At 35.5% G+C, this 21,191-nt stretch overlaps 1 protein-coding gene across 7 annotated transcripts in view; it reads left to right on the top strand.

Annotated features, from left to right (window-relative positions):
* The window catches only part of LOC124160608 (glutamate receptor ionotropic, kainate 2-like), a 491,042-nt gene that overhangs the window by 266,020 nt on the left and 203,831 nt on the right, over positions 1 to 21,191 (top strand). For 4 of the 7 annotated variants that reach the window (XM_046536499.1, XM_046536498.1, XM_046536494.1 and 1 more), the window contains exons 3-5: positions 6,862 to 7,001; positions 8,438 to 8,549; positions 15,391 to 15,402. In XM_046536499.1, coding sequence (XP_046392455.1) covers positions 6,862 to 7,001; positions 8,438 to 8,549; positions 15,391 to 15,402 — 264 coding nt within the window. The remainder of the gene's footprint in view (positions 1 to 6,861; positions 7,002 to 8,437; positions 8,550 to 15,390; positions 15,403 to 21,191) is intronic. The other 3 variants (XM_046536495.1, XM_046536501.1, XM_046536497.1) reach the window with 1 other exon arrangement.

Here is a 21,191-nt window from a genome sequence, read left to right as displayed (position 1 = left end):
TAAATGATACCACAAAAAACTTGGGTAAGGTATAGGGCACATACATAACCATTGTATATTTTTGTGCATTCATTAACCTAATAATGAAAAAATCTAGTTTATGCACCTTGTGCCTGTAGAAGCAAATACATTTCAATTTTTTAATCCCGGTTATTTCTACATGACGACTGAAATAAATTGAAGCTCTTAGCTGTCTTTCAAGCAACTAGTGTCTTTCCGCTAAGCTTTAAATTGGAAGGAATGTCGATTTCACTTTAATTGAAATGCCATTTCCAAATAAATTATCTTGGTTTATTGCGTTTTGCACGAAGATGTTTTATCATTACGACAGTGATTGAGATAGTTGTTTGTGTATCTTTCTCATAAATGAAGAGTTTCTTCCGGAAATAAATCAAAGAGTATTTATTATGCAACAATCCTGCGCCCCTTTTTAATATTGTATCACTATATTGTTTTTCGTAGGATTTTTAGTAACTTTTAACTTTTCTTGTTGTTTAATTTCGTAAAAAATGACTCTTTTGTCAAGTTTTTGCTTTAAAACCCTAGAAAATGTAAATATAATAGTATTAAAAAATCAACTTTTCTAGCATTATGACTTATTTTTGTGAGAGGGGAAAGAGATTATGCACAGGTATCAGTACTTCTACAGTGAGGAAGATATAAATTTTAGCCCCATTAAAAATTTTTTAGCATCTAATTCCTTGGGAAAATTCTATCATCATGGACTTCGGAGAGTCTGGATAAAATCATGATGCTATATTGAATAAAATTTGTCATTTCTCACGCCCCTAATAACCTATTCATGGGTTGCGCTCTTTAATTATTCAGTGCATTCCTTTCACCATCTCCAATGATTAAGGCCTGTTTGGATCTTTTCTCACGCGAACACCGTCAAAAATTGAGGCCATTGTGGAGATTAAAATCATGTTTTATTTGCTGGGGAAATATAAGGCCGTTTTGGGTTTGAGACTCGAAGTAAGCGTCGCGTCGTACGCATACCTTGTTTTCTTCACAGTACAAAAAGTAAATACAGTAATATTTGTTTGTGGACACTCGATACCTCCTCTGCACAAGCACTTAACAATCGCCCACCGGATCAAATTCTCTCATCTAGGAGCCCATCGATACACATGCGCTCAGCTGGCGGCTTCTAATGTCGGTTAGGTCTAATCTTCCTAATTTTAGAGTGCTTTTGCACGCGATCACTAGAAGCCTGTCTTTCTCATTCTTCTTCAATAACACTGGGAAGGTTACACGTTACACTGGTCCCTTACACACTTGTTTTGTCAAAATTGTCCCGCGTACGCACTTTGCGTAAAATCATCGCCGCTGAAGAGGTGGTATAAATACTCACCGGTAGCTGGACCATCCACGGTTATATAAGCCGGTGAAAATATAGGTAGCAGCAGCAGAAGCTGGAGCACAAACGCTCACATCCGAAGCTAGGAGAATTGGAGGTGAGCGTTTATACTCCCAATACTGTCAGCTGAGCGGATTCGTGTTGTTGGGCTCCTAGATGAGCGGATTTGATCCATTGGGAGGTTGTTGAGTGTTTTTGCAGTGAAGGTATCTCACTGTCATTAAATAGTGAATGGTTAATGAAGTTTGAAGGCTTTAAAATTATATATAGCTCGTCAAATATTTCTCTTTCGATAATGTTTCTCTTTATTCATATCTTTAATATACACATGTGACATCCTTTTATTATTAAAGCGTACCTTAAAATGTATGTATTTTGAATAACCCCAACTTCTCCTAATTCCTCCGAGAAATAAGCGTGTTTTTATACACGTTCCTACTACAAAGATGCAAAGTATCCAGTCTATCGCATCCATTCACATGAATTCCAGTCTGTCATATCTATTCGACAAGTAGACAAATGACCCTAAATAGACCATTGATTGAATATTCTTTTCTTAGAGGTTTCATATCAACCTAGTTAAATTTGCTAACGTGCAGTATACTAGATATCACAAAATAATGTCCCATTAAGTGTCATAAAGGCATTATTCAATAGCAATACTTTTCATACTTGAATGCTTAAAAAATAAAGCTTTTACGATCTGGTATAAAAAATAGTATTCATAAAATTGGATTACCGAGTGACAGTGCTTCAAATGCAAAAAATTAAATGATTTGCTTTCCAGTAAAATAAGAATAAATTTGTCTGACGTTACGGATATTATTTGCCTCATCGTAATATGCCTACTCACAAAATTATATCAGCTCAGTTTACGTTGTTTAAATTTGTCGAGCATCAGTTTATTATGCTTCTTTCATCAGTTCTGGATGTTCCATAGCCTATATAGCTCATACAATAATTCTCTTAAACCGCATAGCGTTTTGTAGGCGACTCACATTTACATTAAGACCTAAAATTTCCAGGTTATCTGTAGTAAAGCCAATTCTAATATTTAAAGTTAATCGAACCTTTGATTCACTGTCTTCATTAATATTATCTTATGACGTCGAATGGATTTAACGCGCTAGTCATCCTCATTTGGCATTTTAAAAGTTCCGTTCGGTCCTGTGATTTAAAGGCTTCATTTTCTATTTGTTTAAATTTGTATGCGTCGAGTGGATAAACTATTTCACTCCACGACTTTCAGAGACGTAAGACGTCGGATAAGACGTAAAGGGATAGGTATCAGCGTGTCTCACAACCAAGACATTTTCCCCAAGGGCCCGGACGTCTTCGGAACACTCATGCTACTAATAGAATGCGCGAAAAGCTTGCTGTCTTCACGTGCTTGTCTTCATTCAGAATAGGCTTAGGGGTTTCCTCATGTCCCGATCCGACCGTGTCTTTCTTCGAAATCTATGGGAATCCGAGGAATTTCTGAGTGACAAGTGTAACTTTTTATTCCTCTTCCTTGAAGTGAAAAGTGGTGTGTACTTGCTTTTCTATCACGTTTCCTGAAGGAACATTTATGAGATAAGCATTTCTATCCCATTGATCGTTGTACTTGTTTTCATTGAAATGGACGGAGCTACCGATAGGTTACAGTAGTATTCTTGAGATTATACATATGGCATATCAGCGTAGATACGATAATGTTTCAAACGTGAAATATTGCGTCGATCTTTGTAAAATAATTCAAGGAAATTAAAATTCAACTGAAACTAACCTGCTGCGTGATAAAAGTATGATTTTAATTTTTTTTCATTAATTTAACCAGTCCACCATTAATTAAAAAGATAATCTCTTTCCTTCTTTGATCTGAGTATGGTAAAGGGAAGAATTTTCTACCAATATCATTAGGATTAGCATTACATATGTGTCAATCTTAACACATGTCAATTAATAAAAAGGGGTTTAGAAATTCATGAGTCTCCCACATCTCTCTGGAAAAAGTTGGCGTCTCCAAAAATAGTCTCAGTTGACTTATAGGCCAATCAATTTCCTTCAGGTTTGAATCACGCACTACCTATTATATTTATCAAAATAAGAACGAGAGAGTGAGACGATGAAATGGAATTTTTATGACATAAATATTTGTGATCAAAGCTGACACTCTTCAGAATAACATTTATAATTTCAAAGAAGGTAACAATAAGCTATTGCTATTGTAAAGTCCGTTGCTTAAATTCCTTCATTCAAAGCTATTCGTGCGCTCAAAGGAGAATAAATATTATTTTTTAACAAACGAACATTCTGAATTGCCCAATCTTGCTTCACCCATTTCCTTGCGAAATGGTTTCGGAGCAATTTTATGGTAGGCTTGACCTACCAATGCATTTCATACTATCTAAGGCAATTATTATATGATAGATTGCACAAAGCGACACTGCTTCTCTCGAGACATTAATCTGAGCTACCAGAATTAATTGCTAATCGTGAGCTCGCAAACGGAATATCCATGGGGAGACTATCGGGAGAGAAATGGACCATCTAATACCTCTGATATGGGACATCAGAATGATGAGGTGACGAAGCGAACAGGATTAGCACACGTTGAGACGGGCGTAAATCCCAACTTATCTCCATGACCACACTCGGAATCTCTGATAAATGCCTCGAGATAAAGGAGGAACGTAGGGGCGACAACGGCCTATAGATTTCGTCCCACGACCCCTAAATCTCAGATATCCTCTCGCTACCTGTCGACAACTGTGACCATTCACCCCTTCACTTTTTTTTTTTCACCCGTCAGCAACTCCTCCTCGTCCTCCGCATACTACTGCAGATCCGTTGCCTCAGTCTCGAGAGAAGAACAAAACACGACAAGAAACTTTCCATTCAAACTTCTTCCCTCGTCGCCTTAAAAGGGTTCCGTCTCAACATCTTAGTTCTTCCTCTCACTCCGTTTCCATCAAGTCGCTCCGTAAACTGAGATTCAATCCTCAAACTTGTTGTCTCTTCGTCGGGTCATTCTTAAATGTCTCTCCGTTGACGAACGCCCCCGTAACTTATCTGTAACCTGCAAGTAAACAATTTTTTCTCCACTCATCATTTCCTATATAACCATCACCACTCGACTAGTAAACGAACCATAGGCGGATTTAGAGGGGGGACGGGGCACGTGCCCCCCCCCCCAGACGCTTAAAAATTGAGGAGATTTTCTATATAAATATTAATATATTTTATGTTTTAATATAAAAGTTATTAATATTTAAATACCAGTAACATTTATGATAAAATTAAAAGTGCATTTCGTATATATATATTTTTGCTTTTAGTTTTTAATCCCAAGTAAGAAAAGACCTATCAGAACATGGTAACCCCCCCAGAAATTCTGGATCCCCTCTTGGTGCGTACCCAGTAGGGGTACGCGCCGGACCATTCGGGGGTACCCCGAAAATATTCGGTAATGGCGGACACCAAGAGCAATGTTTCTCTTAACCAGGGAAATTTTATGCATATTATATGGTGTAATTAAAACAGATTTTCTATTTATAAAATTTTTTATAACTAAAAGTGTCACCTGTCACCAGTTAAATTATCAAATAATATTTTCACGCTACATTTTGGGGCTGAAATATTATTTGCATGCACAAGAAGGGGTAGGGGAGGAAGAAAAGGTTGAGAACCGCTCTTTTAGAGAGTATTCCCGAATTTATTTTCCTGCCCTTGTGATCTTAAACGCACTCATATTCATATATTCAAAATTGTTGCAAGTCGTTCTGTAAAAAGCAGCTCGACCCCAAACATCGCAGTATATTGACAAGATGACTTCGTAGGTTTCTGCAGTGTTCAGGTTCCAATTTCTCCATGTTTCCGGTGCAACCGCGTGGGTTTCTTGGTGACGACAACAGTTTCACTGGCACTGCTGCCTCATCTTCGACCCGAAGACGCTGGCAGCAGTGCCAGCGAAACTGTTGTATCACCAACAAACCCACGCGGTTGCACCGGAAACATGGAGAAATATTGACAAGATATTCGCAACGTGATTCTTTTTTCTTTGATTAAGGATTGATATTCACGGAGTAACTGCCTCAAAAATGCTTGTAATGCGATGGATTGAAATTTTATTTATTTATTTCTATTACCCCATAAACAGCACATTTACGGCCTTTACAATGGGGATTTAACATAACAATGAAGGACATTCACACACGCCCATACCCAAGCTTTAAGCCATGAGTTATTCCGGCAACTAAATATTTTAACGTTGTATACTTTACTTTACAGTAAAGCATGATTCCTTAAATTGTTTTGTAGAAGGGAATAATGTGAGTACCTTGTCCTAATGTCGTCATCAATCCACACAAAGGACAATCCACACACACACCATAAATATTGTTGGCAAGGATGTGACATATTATTCTGGATTAAGCTTAGATGTCTAGCATAGCGAGTATTTTTTTTATTTTTACCAAAATCTATCCTTCTCTTATTCCAAGTAATTTACCCGATAAATAAATGCATTTAAATTCACATAGTGAATTTAATCAATCCTTTCTGAATTTAAGAAGAAATGACGGTACACTAAATGCTTCTCGGTATTAAAAAGAATACTTATTGTGATGCGACTGCAAGAGAAGCGCGTGTTTTCGGTATTTAAGTATTTTGGTGAATGTTCTCATTCAATTTTTTGTTAGTCATGGTAGCAACTGTAAAGAAATGAAATTTATGAGAGAAACAAGAAAATATGAGAGCTCTCAGTAAATTAGTTTTTGCTGAGACTGATTTCCACCACAATTGAGTCAGAAAGCGGCGGAGGAAAAATTGGGACTGCTTCCCTGATGTGACTTTTTCCTGTTTCGGGACAAAAACAGATGAAATTAAAGCTTACACTGAGAAGCCTCCTTTTTCAAATGGTTTCAATAGAAGATTTATTTAGAGCATATAGAACCATAGACACATATTTCCTCTTGTGCATCATCTTTATTCATGTTACTCTAAGTATTGGATGGTTTCCATCTTGATTCTATTTGCTTATTCATGAGTTAATTTGAAGACAAAAAGCTTTCGAGCTATATTGCAGGATTTCCTTCCTTCCATGGAGAAATTTTTCATCAAGAAAATGACAGTTTTTGCAGCAAGTTGTGAATTACACTCTTTTTATATTTGTAGGTAAAACTGGAATGAACCCTTTATCATCTACTAACTGTAAGCTGCGACTAATTTTTACAAAATCAACATAACCCTCAAGGAATCATAATCTCTTGAATGTCCAGAAAGTTTACCTTATCCCTTTGCCATGAGAGTGTGGGGTGAGCTTTAGCCTCACCTATCCTGCCCCATTTCGTTATTTTTGAGGGAGTAAGTGATTCATTTCTCAATTCCCCTCTTTTATATACTCTGTTTTCTAAATTCTCTTCTAGATACTCTGTTTTTTAAACTAAAGCATGCTCTACAAGATGTGAGGACTGATTTTCTTGCTTCATAACTTCTCTATGCCTTTTATCTGCTTACAGCCTGCCAGCAAGTCCGTTTGGGTGTGCAGGCGGTTTTTGGACCCTCAGATCCTCTGCTCGGCGCTCACATTCACTCCATCTGTGATGCGCTGGACATACCGCACATAGAAGCACGGCTGGATCTGGACACGGATTACAAGGTGGGTAACCTCAGGCAAAAACTCTTGCCACCCTCATCGTCGAAGCTGAGCAATAGCTGTAAACTCCAAATGCTTTGAAACGAAACCGATTCATATGAAATATATTTCATAGTTAGAAAATGTATACACAAAATTAGTGAAATAGGACTTGAGGCTTCCACACAGGGAGTGGTTTCCAACTTTTTTGGCGGTGAGATTTTTATTCTTAAAATAACCACTGAAATGCATAGAGAACCATATTTTAAGTTAAAAAATGCAGAATGAGGGTTTTGTGATAAATACTTAACGACAATATTTGTTTAGCTATTTACGATCGAAAACTTTTTTCGATGGAGAATAACACGTTTTCAAACAGTTACTTACGTATAACTAAGAAACTATGCCTATCACCAAAACGTGTTATGAATAAAATGTAGCTTATTATGCAGAAAAGAGAAATTTTTTTAAAGAAAAGTCTTTGTGGAATATGAAGCTAGGTATAAATGGTGTAAAGGAACTTTTTCCGATGAATTCTCAAATCTATGTATTTGACGTCAAATGAAGGAAAAAGAATTGATTTCACGGGTATAATGATCACGAAGATTGTGTGTCATTAACATTAATTAAAAGCATGAGCTTTTTTGCAGATATAATTGAAAGTAAATGAGGGATGAGTAAGGTGATTGGCTCATTCACGACACACCACTAGACCTCTCTTCCCACCCCTTTCTCACTCTATCATGTTTCAATATATTTGTGAGAATCCTTCTTTACTTGCGCCTATTCATAATCTATTGAGTCAAATCGGCCGCTAATGTATTTTATTTGGAACAAAAGGCTTTTGATTCCATTAATATAAAATTTTAACTATATTAAACCAAGTTTCACCTGGCAATATAAAGACCCTGATCCAGCACTTCTATCACAATTTTTGTTTTTCTCGTCTGTAGCACCAAATATCGTATTTTTAACCTTATTTTTAGGGACACATTTTAATCACGGAAACATACTTTGTTATAAATTTACTGTAAGGTGTTGCTGTGCGAATATAATTGTTATTTAACATAATTATTTTTTATTCTGTAAGTAATCAGTATTTCCTATTTCCATCACCTTTTTTTTTTATCCAAAACTGATTGCGTATTTGTGCACAATTTTTAAGACCATTTAGCTTAAGATCGCTATGCCTATCTTCTGAATCATTGAATTCATTAAACATGGAGGCTAATTTTATTTGAAACTGAAACTTGATGCTTATTTATATGAAAAATTATGAGTTTCAAACGCTAAATTATAGAATCAGCTGTCAATGGCAATATTAGATCCACTGAGTTTCATATTAAAAATACATATTTTCTGGAAATTCTACTTTCCAAATATTTCTGGGAAATAACTGTAGACCATTGCATAATCCTATTCTAAATATATACGAGTACACTTACCTCTTTTTCTTGCAGGAATTTTCTATTAATCTTCATCCTACGCAGCAGCTATTAAATATGGCATTTCAAGACGTAATGACATTTTTGAATTGGACCAAAGTGGCAATTGTCTATGAAGAGGATTACGGTATGTATCATTATTTTTTATCTTTTGGTATGCTGAGGCACAAGCTGTCTATATTATAGCTAGTATAAAATTTTAGCTATAGTCCTAGAATCTTAGGTTGACCTAAGACATCCTGCAGAAATTTCATTGTTGGCAATAGTTCATTTTTAAATTGCAGTGTGAGTATAACTACAGCTTACTTAAACTCAGCAGTATAAGAGAGAAATAGTATCCTAACTCTATTCACCTAACATTTCAATATCGTAACCACAGGGGTAGACAAGGTAACCACGACTAGTGTTACAGAATAAACCAGTGTTTAAAAAGACGGAAACAGTAGTAATAATCTAAATCAAATGTTACACAGTCATTTGTCCTCATCTTTGTGTAATATGATGTTGGGTCATCTTCCCTTAGGGGAGCTTTGGTGATAAACTCGTGAGCGCCTTGATATACGCCACACGCTGTACGTATAAACTATGAAAGTAGCAAACATTTAAGGCGTTGTGTTTTTATGCCCCTTCTAACTTGATTTTGATTAAAAAATTCCATTCATCTAGCATTTTAAGATGCTGCGTCTATTAGTGGTTGGGAATATTTTCACCAGTACGAGAATAATTATGCTCTTCAATATGTATCGTATTAATTTTTTAACAGTGATGATAACATTCAGCAGTGGTGAGGTGAATGATTTGTGATAAGAAAGTTTTTTTTAAGCAGCAATGAATGTATAGGAGAAATTTGTACAACCAAATATAAAATTACAAAAATGTCACTAGTTGTGATTGATTTCCCAAATTTGAGGGTTGAAGTTTGAATATAGTGGCAGAACCTGTAAAATCGTATGATAATAACTTGCTGATGAATCTCCTTTAATTAATATTTGTTTTTTCGGCAATTTCATTTCATTTTTTTATTTGTTCAGGTTTTAAAATGCTCCATTAAAACAACCTTATTAGCAGGTAGTTATTATTCAAACTGTTTAATATATTAGTAAACTAAAGCAAGAAAACAACTAATGCTAGTGAAAAAAATTACACCCTTTGAAATAGAAATTGCCGTCCATTTTCTGTTATGGCGTTATTAAAATTTGTTATGAAATTTCACAGTTCTTGATTCCATTTTTAGTTGTTTCCGAATGCATTTTCAAAACAGTATATCTCTGGCCTTGTCATTTCTCATTTCTATTTAGTTGTAATACACATAATAAGTTTGTTTCATTATTTATACTTAAATAAATACCGTTGATCTGTTCGTAAAAAATAATTTTATATATTGACTATAAGAACTTTGAGAAAAAAATGCGATAGGTCACAATCTAAATACTTTATTGTTTTTTACTTAGTGTTGTTAATTGCTGTCCAATTTTCTAAGCAATTCATTTCAAATCTCCTTGCAGTGGTAGTCGTCTAAGCTTGCATCGTTTTATCATCGAATTTGCAGATACTTTGCTGTTTTATGTTGACAACGTATTTAAGCATTTATCTACGTTGAACTATCGTTGGTAGCTGTAGCTTCATAGTTGCAGGTTGCGTGTGGGAGGGTCTCTAGCGTATTTGACCATAGGGTCGTCCGCATGATAGACATGTAACGTCTGAGGATGTACGACAAACACGCAGATGATAAAGTGGTTGAAAGTAATTTCGACGCCATGATTGGAATAAGACATAAGCATCCTACTCTGATTACGAGTTAACTTTTTTTAAATAGTATGTTCAATATTTTACTTGGTTTTTCCTGCTAAATTTACGCGAATCTTGGCAGTCTGAGAAATCGTAAGTTATATCTTAATTTGTGCAACGAAAAAAGAATAGTAGTAAAAAAAGCTAGGGATGAGGAAGAGGCCTTGAAATCATATTCGGCGCCCATCTCGGAGACTTTTGAATATAACTAACCGAGTAAAAGACTTAATACAATAAGTTCCCGAGAAAATCCCAGTGGATGAAGGCCAACAGCTTTTCTTCATCTTAAATTATTCAGAGTGTTGGTCCTAAAAAAATCTTTTAACCAGGATTTTAAAAGCAATTGACTATCAAAAATTGATCCTTTTTAAGGGCACATTTTAAAAGACACACTGTAAATAATTTTTGTATCTTCATGAAATCAAAAATGAATATAAATTGGTATTTTGATTATAAGTATAATTTTAGTTACATATTTAGTACAGTTATTATTATTTTCAGTATGTAAGGTCTTCCTAGGCTACCCTATTCTTGAGAATCGTCACAAGCGTCTGCGGACCCCACATCTTAAACCACCCTAATCAGCCCGTACCTATAGGTGAGTTTAAATGTTAGTATTCCAGCCAGGCGTTGCCTTTAGGAACGCATCTCAGAGCCGCAAAACGTGCAAGACGGACGTGACCAGAACGTAGTGCAGAATCTCCCAGCATTCCCGTAGAATTACGCGCAATATTTTCCCTTCTTGGAAAATGACGTAATTTTCCCATGGTCGGGTTATGTGACTCGACTCGACGCGTTGAGTCTGTAATAGACTTACCCAACTTTATTGGTGCAGGATTGACTCCTTCATGAGGGGTTGACAGACCACTTGCAGTGGTAATATTTCTATTCCATTAATTCTGCTCACGATTTCTCAAAAGCATTTCATCTAAAAGAATTACCTGTAAAAACCTTTTTAACAAACTTGTTGAATGTTTAAAGCTAAAAAATATTATTAACTCTCGGGAGTAATGTCATAGAAGTCTTAAAAAATACAGCGAGAATCTATTGTATACTATATGAAAGTTTTAAATGTTTAGTTGGGATTCAAAATTATAATTGGAAGCATCGACAACTTTTAAAAACATAAATACTGATTGGTAAAAAAAACCACGAATATTCTTATAAAATGACTTTCCAATTGCTCGCTGCTGTGTCGTTTTTGCATTGCAAGTTCTAGAGATTAATAAGTGGCATGCTTTACTTAAAGAATCAGCTGATGTTCACAACATTGGCTTAATACTCGAATTTCATTCGAGTTACTGTGGTTCAGCCCATTTAGGAATGGTATTTTGGTCTTGCCAGCAGATTTGATTTTTGCTCTGCAGGATATAGTATTTCAAAAGAATGGCTTTCCTTCTCAAGAACTCATTTATTATGTAACTTAAATGGATACTGCTCCCCCCCCCCTGTGGCATTCATTGATTGATTCAAAATTATAAAGGATATTCCGCTCAACTTTTCATCTTGCAGTTATCATTTATCTGAATAATTTAGCTTCTTGACGAATAAATTCCTCTATATCACTCCAGTACTCACCTCTGGGCTTTTCTTGCGTTTAATTTACGTTACCACCTACGATTTTTTATCCATTTCCTCAAATTGATTTTGAATGACGTTATTTTTTGCTCGTTCGATTTTTCCTCGTCGTTTAGAAAGAGAATAGAAGAAAATAAATTTTGAATTAAAAGAATTATTATTGGTCACACAATTTTCTTATACTCATAAAATAATTGACTAATTGAAATCAGGGTGCTGGGAAACTATTTCTATAGTAGTTTCGCTTTGTCTCGCTGGAACCCGCACGAAAAGTTATGAATTAAATCTCCGCCGTCGCAAATAGTAACCCCCGTTATGTGCCATTTCTGCAACACAAGGACCTGTTACTTTAATCATTCTAGGCACTTAAGTCATTTAAAGATCGATATCGTAACGTTGATGTTCTTTTTCAATCAGCAATTTACAAATATTTGTCTCTTTCTCGCACGTATGGCACTAAGCATTAAATTTTAGTTCTTTACATTCACCCAGTTTCCTAGGTTAGTCATTAGTTAAATATAATTTTTTTCTATCTACTCACTTATTTCATATGCTAAATTCGACTCGAAATTTTATTTCATTGATTAGATCACGTATTTCACTAATTAGATCACGTATCAACTGTGAGAGCCATAATATTGCCGTAACAGTATTGACATACAATTTGTTTCCACATTTTACATAATGAATCATTCGAGCATTAGAAGATAAAAACTATTCTAAACTTCATTCATCGATTTCATTTATTATTAAGCATATTGATTGAGAGCAGTCTCGATTTGGCCTCGTTTTCTGTATCGCATTTTCAGTGTTTGGATATAGTGCCGCCTTAAATATCTTGATGAAACCTTTTGCATTTTTTTTTCTTTTTATGTGAACTGAACTCGCCGGTAAAACCCGCAGGACAGCTCATGAAAAAAGAACCTTCAGACACACACTATAAAAAATGGAGTGGTTGGCACAATGGTGTAGGATAAATGCATATCGAATGATTAATAGCAATCCTCTTCTATCATTCTTCGACACATGAGACCGCCTTTCACGTTAGAAAGAGGAGTGTAAACCCTTCGAGGCACTGGGTATCGCGGGAGAAAAGGACAAAAAAAAACATAAAGTAAAAATTTCACTCCTTCTGGCCCCGAATATTTTTTGTGCCCTGCACCCATCTCCGTGCAACATCCATCTGACGATACAAGCTGGCGCGGAGACGTACCCGCTGGGTTTTTGTGTATCGGCAAGGATAGGCAGGAGAAATGGAATGGGCACAGAGGTTCCGACCGCCCGCCTAGATAAGGAAGAAATGGTATTGGCGCGTCAGGTTACGGGACCGACATTGAAAAGGAAAATAAAAAAGAATAGCAGCTTGCGATTTATTTTTTTTTTTATTCGCCCGTCCTCTTGAAGGACGTTAAGTCCAAGGGTCTTTTATTTTGCCTCGGTAAATAAGATGGATGTCTTCGGAAGCAGATGAACGGGAAAGGATGGATCACGTATGAATGGAGATGATGCAAGCGAGATCTCATACGAGAGGACTAGGGATATTACATCTTTAAATAAATAAGTCCTCACGTTAGTCCTTTTTTAAGTACTGACTAAGATGATATGATTAATTTACATCATAAATATTGATAAACCTTATTTATTAGAATATAACTTAGATAACGTTAAAACCATATTTTTTCCCAAAAATTATAAACAATATATTGGAGAAAACAGTGCACTGTATTTTTATCCTAAAGGTGGTCGAATATTTCTCCAAAAATTACAAGGCAACAATGTCTTTACGAATTGAAAAATTTGCCGATATTTTCGCCCAAGTATGTGTCTGAGGTTAATGTAGCTACTACCGAAGTGGTCCCTTTAATGAGAATACGAAAGGTTTTCCTTTTTCAATAATTAAAAATTCACGTTCGACTTTGTGTGCTAGACGTTTTTGATAATTTTAATTACTTATAAAAGGCATGAAAATTGAATGCATGATTTGTGTTCAGATAATATAGGGGAACTAAATTTTAAAATTTTGGAGAGTTTGGATTCTGATTAACAAATATATGCCGCTAAAAATGATAAACATTTTAATTGTATTCATTGTTTACATTTCCTGTGGCAGACACTAAGGTTTTAGCTGATTTTATGGCCTTGACGATTTTTGGGCTCACACTGCATTGCTTGTTCGTATATTTTTGGCCAAAAATAACGATAAATGTAACGATACCCTAGTCTCCTTAATTGCCTGAAATGGTTTTCCCATTTCGAAAAATAAGTATAACTTTAAGACCCGACATTTTACATGCACAGATGGCATTAAAACAAATGCCACACAAAGCTAAAGACTGTCTCAAAGATCGACTTTGAGAAATGTTCGAGGATTGGGAAAACCTTGTGGCGGCCGCACCTCCTGCCTCTCCGCCACACCGCTTGCCCGGAGGCAAGTTAAAGCGCGCTCCGTCATCGCTTCCTTCCAACAGTCGCGCGGTCGCCTCCCAAGCGGGCAGCCCGGGTTCGATTCTCCGTGCCGGAAAGTTTTATTATTTAATTTTTCTGGCCTTCTAGAATTCCCTTCTAGAAGTTTCTTTAATTTTCAAGAAAAGTATGATAGAACATACTGGAAGTGGGCAAATTGAATAAATACTGCGGCTTTTCGGCCGGCAGTTCAGTGTGGAATTGTACACGAATCAATAAACGTCGTCCAAACCATTCCATCGAATCTTCATTGATAGCAGCCTACTTAGACGCCTGCTACATTGCCCCCCGAAGCGATGACGGAGCGCGCTTTAACTTGCCTCCGGGCAAGCGGTGTGGCGGCGAGGCAGGAGGTGCGGCCGCCACAACCTCAAGTGCATAATGGTGACAGTTTGGAAGGCGACGACATGTAGACGAATAAATAGGTATAAAAAACTCAAATTCCCGTCATTTTCTGAACACAGCTCGTATTAGAAAAACTAAGAGCTTTGAACTTCGAACATAAGCAACTATCCCCAACGTAAAATATGTAATGAATAAGATAATGCACCATATGTTTTTATAAATGGTTGACGAAAAGTTTTCCGGAAAAGATAGTAAGTGTTGCTAATTATGCCCAAATAAATGTCCTAAATCTGAGATCAAGGATCATTTAAAGAAATATTCTGCTATCACAGTGGAATGCTTATTTGAAGAGAATTAGGGAAATATGTAATTTCCCTGCAATTTGGGATCACTTTTTACATGGAAAATGCCAACAAACAGCATTAAAATGTATCATACATTTTATTATTTTGTTAAATGACATAGGAAAATGCAATGAAATGAAAAAAAAAGATTAATATCTATTATACTTCCAAGAACTTCGTACGTTCTTTCGGTCCTTGGTAATTCCTTTTGACTTTGGGAAATCCGTCACAAATTTTATAAAAAGCTTTAAAATAATTACCGAGCATATAGTTTTAAATACAATAATTTTCCCACACATGTTATTTTAAGCATTTTTAGTGTAAGAATGAATTTAATCTAATTTCCCTAACGGTAGCCCGAGGAACCAATGATAATAGGGCTAACACATAATATTTCCCTTGGAGAGACAGTATAATAATAATACCAATGTTTTTTGCCTTCCATGTCAGGAATTCACAGAGGTAAGTCCTATTGACAGTATGGAAGGTTTTTCTCTTCCCCTTACAGTATACTTACTCTTGTGCATCACAATTCTGTAACACCTGGGTTAGAAAATCAGAACCTTCTCCATTTTATTTCCACATTTTGCCCCAGTGGTAGAAGCTTTCTTTTTAATCTTGATGATTTTTGTCATTCCATTGTCTTTTGCGTGCGATACTCATTTTGAATAGATAAAATTTTACATCATTAAAATTTATGAATGAATGGCTTTTCAGTTTGTTATTAATATTATAGTGCTCCATGCATTATTATGCCTGTTACTTTCAAGAGTATATCCACATTTTTGTAGAATTTTAAGCATCGCTAATGGTAACAACCGAAGTGTTTGTGTAATAATGTTTATGGTGCATCTATAGGTATATATTTCGTGAATTTATGTAACTGTTCTTACATGCCACCAATCCCTTTTCGAACTCTTGTTTTCTTTGCACGAAGCCCTCCTATTTATGAATCAATATTTTTTAATTCTATTTTATTTTGTTAGAGCATGTGGAAGAGGTAGAGGTTCCTATTCCTTTGTGCATTATTAGAATCGAAGTTGAAGCAACTTAATACACCTATCTTAATTTCTGGAGTCATTTTTTTCACAATCATCATGTCATCATAACCATCAACCTTCGTTGGTTTCATAGAAAGTTTCCCTTAATTTTTTTCTGGGATCTTCTAAGATGTAACTTTTTGTGGCTAAGTAAAAATAGTGGAATTATTGTTGCGATTACTGTATTTTATTATGCTTTTGCGTCTTAAATGCATGTATCTGTGGCGCTACATGGCCGGTTTGACTTTATCTTCCATATCGCCATTTTATTCACAGTAAAAATATGATTGAACGACTGAATAAATGTGAGCCACTATTATGCCGTAGCCTTGTATTTTGTGGTTTTATTTCAAAATCTTATTTCTTATATTTTGATTGTATACTTCTGAGGTGAATGTCTATCTCTGCCGAGAAGATTGGTATCCATGTAGCATTGTTGATTTTTCACATGTCTTGTGACTTGGATAATTAAGTATTCTGATTGTATAATTTACCATTAGTTTTAAAAATGATTCTCCAATTTTTTTAGGCTTTTCTTTTTAAATTTATGTGTGCTGTCGATGAATGAGTTCCATGATACTACTGGTCATTAGCCATAAAAACCAGTCAGCAGTAAAAACTTGTTATAGACTTTTAAGCTTCTATGTCAATTCTTGTATTATTTTTGTTTATAAAGATTAATTTGCAATGCTAATGCCATCAACAAAGGCGCTCCAATTTTTTCATCGTACTAATTGGAAGTCGATTGTGAAGAGTAATTATGAGTCTCAATTCATGACAAACGTTATATTCGAAATTATGGGATCATTAAAAAAACGTATAGTCTCATATATATTTCCTCCATATTTCATCGCTTTATTAGAGCTATAATATATAAATCAAGTGAATACTGTGACTTATGAAAAAAACTTTGTAAAGTTAAGTTTTATTTCGTTCTAGACACTATTACTCCGGTACTACCCGTGGGATTTCAAGAGGTAACGCGGCCGATTCTTCGCAATTTATAAACGAGCACCGTTGAGGATTGGACGGGAATGACCTCAAAAATGACACTTTGAACGCACACTACCCCATAAATACGGAACCGGGTCGTCGCGGGAAAAAAAAAGTGAATGGCATAACAGAGCGGCCGGTCGCAAAATAACTCTCGCGTTGTGGTGCCGGATCTTCAGCCGGCCGTAGCTTCGTTCCCACGGGACCAGCGCGGGCTATTCGTGCATCGCTTCTCCCCCGGATGAGAAAAAACAGAAAAGCACCGGTCCGTTTCTCTTACTCCTATTCTTTCCTCTGCTGCGTAAATCTGTGTCGATAACCTTTGCGTCCCCATATGATATGCTTTCTCTTTGAAAAAAAAAATGGAATGTGTCGCGCAAGGGGAGTCTGTTTTGGGCGTGAATTACGACGTTTTATTTTACATGCAGTGGTTCTATTATATCATAGTTCCCAGCGGTGAAGGGTGAAATTTATGAACGTTCTATCGTCCATACATGTCCCTGACTTTGTTTGGGAAGTTGGAGATTATTGTGAAATGTAACAGGGAGGGGAAAATTCCAAAAAATAAAACATTCGTTAGCAAATTATTTGTATTATCTGCGTTAAATTCAGGTCAGTGTAAATTACGACGGTATAAGTTTGTGCTATAATTACTAAGGTTATTGCAGCTATGAGGAACAAATGAAATTCACAGTCGTAGTTTATCGTATTACTTTCAAATGAGATTATCCCCACCTCAGGATGCAAATACATTCATTCATTATGCGATTTAGTAAATACATATTTAGGGGGGTATTAAATGAATTTTTACATTTAGTCTTTTTTAATTGGAATGTATCAAATGAAAGTTAATTAATTGAATCGCTACGGAAATTTGTGCGTTGTTCAAATAATTTTAGCGAAGTCCGAGAAATTCGATCCTCCTAATGTGCCTGTAAGATGATGTACATTTTATGATGGTATCTCAATTACTCAATGATTTCACACTTGAGAATTAGATAATGAGAAACCTTAATTTATACATCATTAATAATTACGCAATTGCATTATAATTGTAAATAATTAAACCAAAGAATTACGACTCTCATATTTGTATTTAATGATTTACAAAAATCAGACTTTTTTCGCAAAATATTTATGCATGGGAAAAGTTGAACCCTTTGAAAAAGTTGAAACACTTTTACGTTTTATTAATTTTCATTAAACCCTCAATGTGAGAAATATGTAGAGGCTTGTCATAATACACGGAGAATCATAAATTTTCAACACATTTTATCTTTTCTCACTCATGTGAATCTGGTGTTGTTAAGGAATTCTTAGAAGGCCTTGTAAAGTGGCCGTATGCCAATGTTGAAGAAGACATCCGAACATGGAAACGAGGATAAATAAATTTCCAATGGAGATGATTTTGGAGAAAGGGGCCAGTAAAAAATAATTACACATTTTAATTCTGATCCTATAGAGACCTTTCAATGTATCCACATAAGGCTAAATGTGGAGTAAGAAACCAGTCACAAAACAAAAATATTTCGATGAAATAGCGTTTCTCACGTCGTTTTTCTTTCTTGAAATTTTTTTTCGTGATATAAGTCTTCTTTTATTTCCAACTGTGTTAATTCTGAAGTTGAATTAGAATTATTTCCCTGAAAATAAAATGCATGATGTTCTACTAAGCTCAATTCAGGTCCTTCAAGTCACACTAGTCTCCTAAATGCTTCTTGGCACCCATATTTCCTTGGATTTCCAGATATAGTTGCGTGGAGATGAAGGATTAGGTATAACTGAATTAATATTTCTCGATTGCAGCGCCACCATTAATTTTGTGACGGACTAATCTTCATGTTAATTAAATATTTAGTAATTCGAGAGATATTGATCGAAATGAGGTGAAACTATTTAAAACATGCGTTGTCGATGTTCCTTTGAAGTGTCTAGCTCACAGGATAGTTAGTTTAAAATCGTTGGAAAAATTCCACCACAACAGGCGAACAGATACCTAGTGAAGCTACGAAAAAAGTTGTAAAAAGATTTGAGCGTTTTAATTGTGTCACTCGAGACCTCTAAGTGTAATTGTCCGGCTTAATGTAGACTAAAAGAAAAATTAATGGGAGAGGAAAGGAACTTCTCCAACGATTTGAATATCGTTCTTCTTTATGCTCTTTTTCTAGGAAAACCCTTCGGGGCACCGTCTTTGTGTGCTAGCCTTCTCCCTTGACCCAGGAAATTCTCCTTTATATTCCCTAATCTCTTTCCTCGTTATCGTCCCGCCTTCCTTTGTGGCCGTGTCAATTCGTTTAAATGCGCTCCCCGAGAATAGCCTTTCATGTTATCCTCTTTAAATACCCCTTATTTACAGTTCCTCTATCTTTTATTGGGTTGATTTTTTTCTTTGTCAATTTTTGTATTTTATGGCCTAACTTTGAGGTTGAATGTGACTAAGACAAATTGAGGAAATTGAAAACGAATAGTATTCTTTTCAATGTTGTTGTTTTCATCCTGGCTTACAACTAAAATTCATTCTAGGGAGATTTCCCTTTAACTTTGTCGTCATTGTACTATGATAAAACGTATACCTACAGTTAGATAATAGTTATGAATTTCAAGTTCGTGTTGTAGTTACTTAAATTTGAGTGGACGAACTGTAACGATTATTGCACTTCAATGCTTGTGCGTCTCTAATGCATTTTTTCCTTCGTGCAACATTATAGAGATGTCTTTAAGGCAATTTTTTATGATAGCATGAAATTTTTCGACGGAATATGTCTGACATTTTAATAGTCCATGCCCATTTGGTGACCAGAGATCCAAATTATGTCAGTTACTTAGATTCCAAAGTATATTTCGAGGCGCTTCCTGTCGGGAAGAAATTTTGTCATTCTAGTAGCATTGATGATTTTTCTCTAATTATATTTAAATATGTAGCAAAATTTGGATAAAGAAACCAATAAGACCAAGATCAATCATGATTTCTTTTATTTATATAGGTATAGTTCCCAGTCAATTGGCTGTCTCCTAGGCGTTGCTGGAACACGGTGGTTTACTACATTATAAGGAGACCAACTAAGTAGACCTGAGGATTTTTATTGTTAGCCTATAGAGACCTCTGTAGAGTGTCATGAATTGCACACAAGTGTAGAAAACGCTTACACGCAATTCCTTCGAATTGCGGCTTCTGCCGTCCATTTCCCACTCTCCTTGAAAAAAATTTCCAACAATCCCTGTTGGTTGTCACGTGCCTTCTTATTAGATATTCTAAAGAGTTTTCATCATTCATTCATCGTACTGCAACGATAAGGTCGATTTTCTGCAACTACCTCCATACCTTCTCGAAGCCAGATTCTTCATTTCCCATATTTTTTCATTCCCTATGTCCTTTTTTATTCTTTTTAATAAAGTATAAGATAATTTATCAACAATTTTACAATTGCATTGAGGATTTCCAAATAAATTAATATTGAAATTTTATTCAAATATTGTGTCTGAATAACACAATATCTGAGTGTGCTCTCCTCTTGCGAAAACTTGATAGAATTCTTTTGCTTGCTTTCTTTTTCCTACTTTTCCTTTCGATCATAATAGCCTGAGATCACGTTTTCACTCTGTAACGTTCACCAAGCTATCTTCTATTATTTTTGTCATAGTTCGGAACTTAACGGGTATTTTCTATTCCGGCCTACTCATGTTTATGTGAGCGTTCCTACAGTGATTCGAGTGTGTATTTTCGCATTAGTATTTTTCATAGTTTTCTATTACAGCTGTTTCGAGAAGAAAAGAAAACAGTAATAACTCCTGCAACTACCCCCAAACTAATCCCCTGTATTCATCCCTTCGAGGGCATGAAATTAATATTCAATAAAGTGATATGCCATTGCCGTACACTTTTAAGTAGCTTTTCCCAAAAAGATCACGTCTGGATTTCAGCGCTTTTATTTATTAATTTGACCATTGCAACTACATTGTAAATGCATTTTTCTGTGCAAACATTTATGAGTTTAACAATGTATACCAAATTCTGCATGTTGTTTTTGCTGAAACGTTATCCGATATGCTAAAAATAACAGGGGTAGATCTTCTTTTCTAATCTTAAATAACAATCGCTTCATTTTATGAAGTCTATCACTGTACACCGGCCTCCACGTGATTATCCACTATGCTTAAAATAACAGCGTTAGAGCTTCGTTTCAAATTCTATTTAGTTATTGCTTCATTTTATAAATT

The sequence above is a fragment of the Ischnura elegans genome, chromosome 6 (genome assembly GCF_921293095.1).
Source record: "Ischnura elegans chromosome 6, ioIscEleg1.1, whole genome shotgun sequence".
Classification (NCBI taxonomy): Eukaryota; Metazoa; Arthropoda; class Insecta; order Odonata; family Coenagrionidae; genus Ischnura; species Ischnura elegans.
This window is presented reverse-complemented; position numbering and strand designations above follow the sequence as displayed.